General features: G+C 41.9%; 1 protein-coding gene and 1 long non-coding RNA gene across 2 annotated transcripts; one reads left to right on the top strand and one right to left on the bottom strand.

Moving 5' to 3' along the window:
* The first annotated feature begins 1,006 nt into the window (after window positions 1-1,006).
* Window positions 1,007-2,632, top strand: LOC134624492 (uncharacterized). The gene is made up of 2 exons (XM_063469473.1): window positions 1,007-1,672; window positions 2,165-2,632. The coding sequence occupies exons 1-2, from the start codon at window positions 1,118-1,120 to the stop codon at window positions 2,438-2,440; spliced, it is 831 nt and encodes a 276-aa protein (XP_063325543.1). The 5' UTR covers window positions 1,007-1,117; the 3' UTR covers window positions 2,441-2,632.
* A 211-nt stretch (window positions 2,633-2,843) lies between these two features.
* Window positions 2,844-10,908, bottom strand: LOC134624494 (uncharacterized). Its single transcript, XR_010093571.1, has 3 exons — window positions 10,820-10,908; window positions 5,180-5,271; window positions 2,844-3,280 (listed from the first exon to the last, which is right to left on the bottom strand). It is a non-coding gene; the product is annotated as an uncharacterized LOC134624494 (long non-coding RNA).
* Window positions 10,909-11,341: the final 433 nt, after the last annotated feature.

Raw genomic sequence — 11,341 nt, 5'->3', positions numbered from 1 at the left:
TCTTTGTTCACATGCATACCTATGTAAGATGTCATATGTTAATGAACCTATGCATATTCATTTAACCACAATAAAAGAGCAGTGTTACGGGGGAGCGGACGAGAGCAACTGGGGTCAAGCGAAGGAACGGCGTTTGTCCAGTTCTCTCCCGTGCACGTGAAACATAAAGAACTTTGCCTACTTGTGTCTTGCTTGCTGTGTAATTAAATTGTCTTCAACGTTCCAGCGAATAGGTTCAAGCTACAAACCTATCTGCCTTGCAGTCAGGCTGTTTCCCAACATTATTTTAATGGGAAACTTGACACATCAACAGAGTTTTACCCTCCGCCTCAAAAGAACGAGTGACGCAGAACCAAAAACACAGACAGGCTTTTGGAGAGGGCGCTGGCTCACTGCGAAGAGAGCCGCTGTAGCCAGGACAGTTTGTCATTTTCTGCTGTTTCCAGCTCACTTTCACCGTCAAATGAAGCTGGTAGCTCACGAGAGAGTCGATCACTTCCTGTCATTTGAGCTTTAATTTAATCTGGAGTTTCGATTAGAGTTTTATTCTGTTTATTAATAATCAGCACAAAGACAGTAAAATGTAGCTGAAAGTACAGGAATTTCAAAGGGGACAATAAAGATGCAACAATGTCAGTACATATTATTATTACAATTATTCTTATTGTTGTTGTTTTCAAATTAAACCTACTTAAATTTTTTCTGATTTCTAAAATGATCCAAAGATCTGATCAGAAAATTTAACAGGATTATCTCTATCTCACATGCATTCATGACTTCATTATTGCGAATATGGTGGTAAATATTTGCACAAGCGACATTATGACTTCCTAGTACCTCCCAAGCACAAACAGACAGGCAGTAGCATGCCTGACTCACTCTCAAGAGCAAGAGAGGGCGGTGCATTCGGTGCATGCAAGGAGAAGTCGTAACCAGAGGCATCTGCATATATAAAGAGAGTCAGCTACTGTGCGACTCATTTTGCTGCCACACTGACAAAATGAAACTTCATTTTTTCTTTGTGCTCATTCCTCTTCTTTTTATCAGCGGTGTTTCTGGGAAACTGATCCAGGCCGCAGCAGGAGACGATGTAAAGTTTCCCCTCACAGAGGAGTGCATGAAAGGAAGAGGAACGCTGAAACGTCGCCTGCAGGACAACAGCCTCCATCCAGTCGGGGATCTCGACGGCAGCTGGAAGCCGGCTCCAGGTTATATTAACAGGTTTTTCCAAAGCAGCGACTCTGTGATACTGACCAGTGCAGACATCAGTGATGAAGGCTATTACGAGTTTGACTGCAACAACAAGAAAGAAGAGAGTGCACAGCTGCAGGTGTTCATGCCTTCTGATGTTTTTGTACACGAGGGCGAGGATGCCATCCTCCCGTGTCGCTCCATCACAGCAGGTCAGTGGGTGAAGTCTGTGCGCTGGAGGAGAGATGGAGAGGTGGTGCTGGATGTCCGGTCGGGGAAAACCACATATGGGAACGGCTTTGATGAAAGCCGGGTCTCAATACCATCAGACTGGGACCAGCGAGCAAACCTGTCCCTCATCATAAAGCGAGCCGAGGCGAGAGACGGAGGAGTTTATTACTGTGACATCGACAAAGTGGAGAAACACCGCTCCGCTGTCCGCCTGCACGTCTCCACACCACAACCTACAACCACAGAGAGGGTAAGATCCCCGACTGCATTACATAGTTTCAGACTTCACTGTAAACATGAAAAGTCCACACATTCAGCTACAGATAACAGCCCAGATCAACAAGAAATGTATTCTGATGATTGAGGGAGGGTGTGTGTGTGTATACGTGTGTGTGTGTGTGTGTGTGTGTGGGGGGGGGGGGGGGGGGGGGGGGCTTTATGGCAGTCATGGGCTCTGATAACTTGGTGGAAGCAGCTCTTTCACAGCCTCACAGTCTGTGTCAGAATGGTCGCAGAAGCTCGATAAGAAGAAGCCCATTTTTCCAGTTTGGCCGATATTCTATCATTTTCTGCAAATTTAATGTCACCACATCTGCTGTCCAAGCTTCAGCACCTTAAAAGCAGCATATAATGATCTCATCTTTATGTTGAGCTTTACGGTGTTTTATTTTCACTTTCACTGAAAACATTGAAAGTCAGTTAAAACTGCTAACTAACATTTCTGCTGTCTTGTCCTCTGCAGCCATCAGAGTGCTCTGACTGGTCGTGGAGAACATTCTTTATAACAGCAGCTGTATTTGTGATCGTTGGCCTGCTGGTTTGGCTCTGCTGGTTTCTGAGGAACAGGAAATTCAAAGTGTGCACTCGAGGTTTTGGTGGAGGATCCTCAGAGCAGGAAGAAATAAACTTGGGAAATGTTGCCATCAGCAAAGGTGATGGACATCTCTGCAACGGCACAGAGGAGGAGGAGGGTCTGAAGAGGGCAGAGAATCAGACTGTGACCAACAACACATGCTAAAGTCAAACGGGAACCCTGACTTTATAAATGATGAGCCGAAAAAGAAAAACAACTCAACTCTTATAGTGTAGAATAAGAGGTGAACGTCCAGTCGCTTTTTTTTTTTTTCGAAGCTCTTCAGACACCTTTACAAAATTCTTCCTTCTTCAGAATCGTTTTATTGCAGTTTTGTTCATTGTGCTTACTTATTTACTCGCCTTTTATATTAAAATTATTCGTTTACAGCGAGAACTTGTCCCGTTTGTTTGTTTATAGAGATTTACAGTCTTCACTCCGTTTACTTTGCTCTTTATAAAAAACTCAGGGAAGTTGCTGTGCGCCAATAAAGTTGAGATAAAAACAAACTGACACTCTAACCTGATGAAGATTAGTCATTCAGAGATTTTATTCATTTATTGCACATAGTGAGACTTCTTTAAACAACAGCTGCAGGTATTTGTGTAAAATAAAGACAACAAGGAAAAAGTTCATACCAAAAACATTTGAATTAATAACAAGTGGGGAGAAAACAATGAAAATCAAAGATACAAAACATCAGCAATTTACAGCTTGCAACAGAGCAAACAGGGTTTTTGTTCTTCACAAGAATCTTCATTTATTTTACTGCCTCCACCCTGAGAAAGGCAGGACCCCACTGACGTAGTAGGCGATGCCCAGGGAGAGGAGGGTGGTGACCAGCAGAAGCCCAGGTCCTCCACAAACTCCTGCCAGGTGTTTGTGAAGTTTATATCTGACTGAGGTTTTATGAACCAGCTAATGCAAAGAAAGCTATGCTGGACTTGGTTTGTAGTTCAGCCCTCAGGGTAGTGGAACCAACTCTACATGTGAAGTGAAGAAACTCTGTGAACATCAGGAAATAAGAAACTATAAGCTGTGCTGAATCAGGATCTGCCTGCATGAATCACTCAAGAACAGAATCTCTCACAGATTTATTTCTCTTTGTTTGCTGGTTACACTGATGTCCTGGATGTAAACATTACCTTATATGGTCATCTGTTAGATGGGTGTGTGTACACACTAGAGCAGTGTGTGGCAGCAAACACTGTCAGATTCAACTGACTCAGCACATAATGCACTGAGAGATCAATACAGACTCAGTCTATTCTCAAAGAAACGTCACAGTGGGACAGAAGTTTAACCTGAACAGAGACATTTTGCTTCCAAAGAGTTTTTCCTTTTTTCCTTGGGGTTCATTTACATGAGACTTTTAAGCTTTTTAGATGAACAACAGCCAAGAAACAAAAAGTAAATCCACAGATTTCAGTTAAATAAAGTAACACACAATCACTGCCTTTACCAACTGCATTCACATGTCTTCAAAGTTCCATTTTAATCCTGGTCAGTGTTTGTTATCAGACAGTGGACAGAGAATGTCTTTTAGCTTTGATCATATCACAGTGATTCATGCAAACTCTGTGCCATTCATGAAGCTCCATCCTGATATTCAGATCCACACATACCGGAAAACCTGAAGAGCAGACTCAACTCTGTTTCTCAGAGAAAGTCACAGATTTGGAAGTTGTTGGCATTTTTTGATCAATTATTAATAAGCAAAAACCCCAAGCAAATCTTCTCTGATCGCACACACGCCACAGACATTCACATTATGGTGTGAACATTTGAGCAGCACAAGCCAACTAAAAATGACCACTAGCTAAAAAGCTGTCCTGTAATTACTGTGATTGAGACCAGGCTTTATTTAACACAACTGTTACTGCAGCTGACTCATTCACTGAAGGGCCGTAAATAGTTTGAGCATTACTGGTATGAACTGAGACGTGATGCACGGACCAGAGCAGCCGTAAAGACGGTGGCTTAATTTAGCAGAATTACAAATGAAGGGTTATGAAGGGTTTGCACTGTGCAAAGCAGCTGATGAGCCACATTTAACCCCACGTCCACGGCCAGCTCAGGATCACCAAGTCATGCAACATGAATGTGTTTGATGCAGGGAGAGAAGCACAGAGTCAAAACAGAAAAGCTCAACATTAAATGAATGTAATCTTCTATATTCAAACTAATCAGTCTATCAGATTAATTACTCTTATACCTGACAGCTATCAGTAATAGCAGTAATTAATCTGATGGACTGGTTAGTTTGGCCTCTACACCACACAGTGACTTTACATCATCGCCTGTTATTTGTGGAAGGTCTACTGAAACACATATTAACTTGAGTTCACAAGCTTTTATTAGAGACCTCTGAACTAGACTTATGATATCAATTTAAAGATCCTACGTCGTCAACTCTGCTAACAAAACCCCAACAGCTCCACTGACATCCTGAAACATGTACGAAAGCTTCAACTCCCGGATCAAACCATGAAATTCTCTCTGCTGCTGGCTGCTCGTGAAAATCAGATGAACCCAGAATCTCAGTTTCCTCCTTTTCTTGTTTAGAAACATCGTCCACAGCTCATCATCGCTGGATGTCGACTACATTTTTTCACAGTGGGGGTTTTTATGAGCACATATTGAGGACATTAAGTCTTTATAGTCATTGGGGGAAGGCTGATCTAACATCATTATTACAGGCCTGTTCAACAATAAGACAGAAACCACACAGTGATCACAAATGTGATTAAAAAGAGTTAAAGTGTAAATTAAATCATCCAGAGATGATTTCCCTGGGTCTGTGTGGTTGCTGTCAAAGCTCCACCTGCTTTATATTAAATCTGACTGTATCGTCTGTATCCTCCACCCAACCACACAGGCCATCATCCTTCCAGCCCTGCTCACCTCCCACTATCCAGCCCCTCCTGCCCTCCCTGAAGGTGAATCCTGGCTGACATCATGTCTCTCCACCAGCATCAGAGCATCCATCATGGCTGCTGTAACAGAGAACAAATACAAACCACTTTGTCAAATACAGAGAAACATGCAGGCCGACCAGCACAGACAACCACATTTAAAGCAGGGTGCTTGGGTATGAGTAGGACTTTGCTAAGGTTCACCACAGACTGACAACTTTCAAGGAGCTTATTATGAAAACTGGAACCACTAACGTATCACAGTCACTTTCTATGGAGAGTGAGTGCAGGATCCCTGTGGCTTCCTTGTGACAGCAACATGACACCGTAGCAGTGAGGCTAACTCTAACATTAGTGGGAAACCAAAGCTTAGACTGCAAGTGTGCCTTTTGTTTCCTCAGCTCAGACAGCTGGTTGCTGGTGACCAGTTGGTATGAAGGAAGGATACAGGACAAATATGAGCTGATCTTACTTATGTCCACAGATTTTCAATGGACCCTAAACATTAGCAGCACTGTGCTCGACTCCACATCTGTGCTATTAATGGCTGCTTGTTAAACAGCCTGTCAGGAATACCAGAGCACTCAATTGCCTGGGGCGCTTTGCAACTTGTGACCAGGCACACAACCAGCCTCTTTGTTATCACTAATGACCCTGCTAGGATTTCATGCAGCCTCTCAGCCACACAGAGGGAGCTGGCTGAGAGCCACACTGCCTCTGTGCGGCTGAGAGCCACACTACAAATACCTCGGAGTATACACTGACAAACTGGACTGGTCTAAAAACACTACAGCACTTTACAGGATGGCCAGAGTCGTCTTTATTTTTTGAGGCAGCTGAGGTCCTTCAACATCTGTCGGACAATGCTCAGGATTTTCTACGTGTCTGTTGTGGTCAGTGCGATCCTCTATGCTGTTGCATGCTGGGGGAGTAGAGGGTTGCTGATGGACTCTCTTAAGGTGGTGTCGGAGAGGCGAATGTTGTCCAAGATAAAGTCGATGTTGGATAACTCCTCCCACCCACTCCGTGACGTACTGGTCAGTCACAGGAACACATTCAGTGAGTGACTGAGATGACCAAAAAGCACCACTGAACGACACAGGAAGTCATTCCTGCCTGTGGCCATTTCCCTGTACAACTCCTCCACCTAACACACTGTATACTGCAAACGCTACACCCTTTCTACACATGCTTTTCTTTCTTATTCAGATATTTATCAGTAAGTGACTTATATGTATGTCTATATAGTGCTATTTCTTACTTCTTGTATTGTCTGTTTTTGTTACTGTTTGTACTAGCGCACTGTAACGGCGCTGGCACGGCTGGCAGCCTTAACCCAATTTCCCTCAGGATGAATAAAGTACAATCAATCAATCAATAACCAACATATTTTCTCCTAGGGATCAATAAAGTATTGTGATTCTGAAACCAGCTTAGAGCCGAGCTCAGCTTTGGACCAAAACACAAAAAAGTAGTGAGAACAGCAGATCAGCACAGCTTTGATCTTAATGTGACCAAGTGAGTCATTTGTGAGCACAGCTGTTTAGTTATAGAGTGTGAAGAGAAGTCTTGTGTCACTCCTTGTTTCTTCATATTTTGCTTCAGAGCAGCCAGACTTTGTCATTTTCCAAGTGGTCTTGAGTGATATTAATCATTAAACACACACACACACACACACACACACACACACACACACACACACACACACACACACACACACACACATGCATTTTTGTACCAATAAGGTCACTCCCAAAGAACTATTAGTCAAAAGCTTCCCACTCAACACCACACTGGTTAACCAGCCAAGTGTCAGGCGTTTATAAAAAAAACAGGAAACAACAAAAAACCATAGGCTTCCCCAAACCCCAGATGTCAGTATTTTTTTAAAAGTGATGAAAGCATAGGCACCTTTTTTTTTCTTTTAAACCTCTGGGAAGTCATCAGGAGTAGGAAAAATGAAAAGTGAGGGAAAATATAATAAAAAATATAATAATAGAAAGAGGAAGGAAATCCTGTCTGAATGAGTGCAGCCAACATTCGTGTCAAGTCAAAGTATCTGTATTCCTGGAAAAATATTTATACACTGATAAAACTAAGGGTGGATTCTTTTAGAAGATCCTCAACATGAAACCTCACACTTTATATACAGAACGAGAATCACAATTTGAGTGTTTTGCCTCTGTTCCTTCAACAATAGTTTTCTCTCTCTTGCTGAAACAAAGGAAACAAATGCATCCTGAAAAGATGTGCATAAATAAAAACTTTCCAGGAAAGCTCTCAGTGAAAGCCAAACTGTGACACACAGAAACATGTTCATTAATCGTAAGGACCAATTTCACCTTATACACCAACACTAACACACACTGTGAGTCCCTGAAGTTGAACAAATTAACATCTGCATCAATGTTACACTGCAATCTGAGCCACCAACCAGCAGGAAAACTAAACAATGGTATACAGAGATGCAGAAATAAACGTGTAATATTACTGTTGCAAGACAAAAAGCATCAAGCTTCGTGAAAAATGTACCAAATTCCTTCAATTTCTATGATAACCTTGCTCTATCGTGTAACCTTGCTTTGCAGTCAGACTGTTTTCCCACATCATTTTTATCCTAAGTCAGATTTTACTGCATTAGTCAAAGAAACCTGACATGACAACAGAGTTTCACCATCAGCCTCAAAAACGTGACAAAGACACAGTGCACGGGTGCATCGACTGGCCCGCCTACCTGCTGAGTGTCTGCTGTCAGACATCATAACAAAGTGATGAGGAGTGATGTTTAGATTAGATGGGTGCGTGGCTCAAAGTGGAAACTGAAGCTGTATGCAGAGAAAGAGGGAGCTGAGGAGGACCTTGTGTTTCTGGTAGATCACAGCCACACACTAAGCTCTCACTTTAAAACTCAAAGTTCAGCTTTTTAAAGTTTTTTTACCCACACTTGTGACCAAAACTAGTGCATATAATAATCAAAACTCTATTAAAAATATGAAGTTTATACATTTATAATAACATAGTTCATTCTTGTTATTTCTGCTAGGGTGAAAAAGCAGAAAGCAAAGTAGAAAACACTGCACTCAACCAAAGACTAACAACAACCTGTACTTATATCAACAGTGTTTTATTGCAAATGCTGATTTTTCTTCTTCACACAAACAACATGAACAAACAGACTCTCCCATTTCTCCATCTTAACGTCTCTACCTGCAAACAGTAACATTAAAAATGGCCATGACAACACCGCAGTGAGTCACAGTGCAGGTAGATAAAAGATACAACACTGTGTCACTTGGTTTTGGTTAAAAAAAACAAAAACGTGTAAGGGTAGTTCAGCCATGATGTAAAAACAGAAGTGTGAGTCAAACTTTCATTATTTGTCCTGGCAGTTTAAGACGTGTTGTTGTTTATCATTTAATAAACCACACAGAGCTCAAAGCAAGCTTAAGTAACAGTAAGTAATCAGCAACGGTAGTTACATTTATCCCTGTTTGTGTTGGTTTCCTGAGAGAAAATTGGTCCAGTCAGTAAAACCCTTGAAAAGAAGAAAAAAGTGGAGGGTGACAACACTGAACTGATGAATATGTTGCAATGGATGGGGGGAGGTAAGCACCAGTTGCATGGATGCAGAACGTGGACAGAAAGAACAGAAAAAAAACCCCACACGTTTCTCTCTTAGAAAGACTCCACCAATGTCTACGTGACTGCAAAAGAGGCTCACACAAACCTAAAAGCAGGATATTGAGATAAAACCACAGACTGACAGGGCCAGAATATTCTGCGGAGCACAAAGAAGAGGAGGAGTTGTGAAAGTATCACAAATAATCTGGCTTTTCAATTTCTGAATGACTCAGTTCATGCAGATGTTCCCACTTTTTTCAGAGAGAGAGACGTACTGTGTATTCTCAGTTTTTTCCCTTTTGAATATTTATCTTTGCTCATAAGACAAATGTTTTTCCTTTTCAATTACTCGATTAAAGCTTGATGTGGTGTTTAAACATGTTTCATGTTGTAACTCCACAGTTTTTGGTTAAAAGTAAAACAAAGAGCTCTGAAGACGTTTTGAAGTTGTATATTCGACATCCCCAAAGTAAAAAAATAAAAAACAGACAGAGGAAGAGCAAAACTTTTTAAAATGTTTCACTGTCTGAAGCTGTCCAGTTAAACTGAAACTTCCTAAACTGTAAACAAGACCTAAGATGGTTTTTACAGTTTTCTAAGATCAAAGCTGAAAATTCAAGTGACTAAAGGGGTTTTACTGATTAATGACTCCAGACAGACACACTTAGAAGATCCTTACAGTGTACATAGACTGACTGTGTGGGACTTATAGAACTGATGAGTGTGACACAAAGCATATGAACTATGCATGAGTGTAAAATGAATGGAGTAACTGGTTAAATATATTTGATGGTGCCGGTCATGTGCACTGGCTCACACTCCCTGTCTTTGAGGCAGGCTGGAACCTTAACATGGTTTACACTGTTTTGATTACAGGGATGTGGGTACATGGTGACAGAGCAACGTGAATGCTGTCACTGACTGATGATAACACTTCCTGCTTCACCCTTTTAAATGAACAGCAACAAAATGAACAGATCATTGAATTCTGCACTCATCTCATCAGTGCCAGTGCTGCTTTTGCTGCTGTATTTGTTATATTCTTTATTAAGCACTGAAGTAGGAGTCAAAAGTAGACTGAAGTAGATGTGAAAGAAGTTCAAGTGAGAGTGCACAGAGCAAACAAACAAACAAACAAACAAGAAAAACTGAATCAAAGATAAAAGTGGAAAAACACAATCAAGAGTTTGTTGAGGTTTCACGTTTTGTTGAGCATGTAATGCAAACAAGTGGTACACACTTGAGAAGTGAATCTGTATAGTTTCATTTCTCTTTGTTTGCACATTACACTGTTGTCCTGGATGACCTTACGTGGTCGTATAAGCATGTTTTGCACTAGATGCAGGCAGCACCACTGTGGGGCTGCAGACTCTTTCAGATTCAGCTGAGTCAGATTTAACGCACTGAGAGATCAATGTGTGTAATGGAGGATGTCACGTTAAGAGGGATGGACTTGACCTCCTGACTATGAATAATGAAGATGATAAGGTGCTGACTCTAAGAATCCACAATCTTAGGGTTGTCCGATAAGAACAGATGGCTTATCCACAAAATCCACTGCCACTCAGGTATATGTCGTTCACTCATTTATTTAACACGAAGCCGAGGTACACATCCATAATGTGAGTGAGGGGATTTAACAGGCTGTAAAAGGCTATATGCCGTGTGGTGAAGTGATGGTGTGTGGTGTGGTTTCTGTTGGAAAGAACATAAAAGTCTTATATAATTATGTGAACAGAGTGAATTAAATACGGAGTAGTGAAACATTCAACCAAAATAAGGGAGTATAAACAAATGCTAATCTTACTATTTCCATAAATTCTGACTAGGCACTTTACACTAGAGCTAACATGAGAAATTAGTGACGGTCCCTAAATGACCGCACGGCAGAGGCTGCTCCGCAGTAAACGGCAGTAACATTCGGTAAACAAAGTGTGCGCCAAGGATTTAAACAAGGGTGGACAATGGCCGCAGCAAAGAACAAACAGGATACAACACAGAAACTTACAGTCTCATGGACGCACACCGCTAACAGCATTAGAAGGAACGAAAATCCACACGGTGAGTAAAACTCTGCTGACTCTCCACACCTGCAGCTCCGACCGAACTCTCTGCGTCGACGTGTGTGCGTAATGATGAGGTAGAATTGTGTCTTCTGATTGGCGAAGAGGATGGGTTGCCTCACCGCTCATTGGCTGGTCAGCAGTTGTGTGCTGATGTATTTACTCGGCAGATGTGGCTCTGTTCGTCAGTTCCGCCCACTGGCTGGCCTTTTGTACAGCCGCCCCCAACTTTGCGGAGCAAAGGTGCACTTCACTCAGGAAGGTCAGGCAATAGACTCCGATGGAAGAGCTGGAAGTCTGATAAGTCGTGCCACTGGTCGTGTATATGTCTTGTCTCCAACCTGTATCTGAACGGTCCGAACCCTGCCATCTGCTCCAGGGATGACTTGGATGACCTTACACTGTAAAATGTAATTCTAGATGTTTGTTATTTCAACATATTATTCTATATCAGTTTGACGATAGAT

Source organism: Pelmatolapia mariae, linkage group LG3_W, assembly GCF_036321145.2.
Source record: "Pelmatolapia mariae isolate MD_Pm_ZW linkage group LG3_W, Pm_UMD_F_2, whole genome shotgun sequence".
Lineage (NCBI taxonomy): Eukaryota > Metazoa > Chordata > Actinopteri > Cichliformes > Cichlidae > Pelmatolapia > Pelmatolapia mariae.
This window is presented reverse-complemented; position numbering and strand designations above follow the sequence as displayed.

Coding starts and splice junctions, on each gene's coding strand:
- LOC134624492 (XM_063469473.1), top strand. CDS start 1,118: ATGAAAGGAAGAGGAACGCTGAAACGTCGCCTGCAGGACAACAGCCTC. Junction 1,673..2,164: donor AACCTACAACCACAGAGAGG/GTAAGATCCCCG, acceptor TGTCCTCTGCAG/CCATCAGAGTGCTCTGACTG.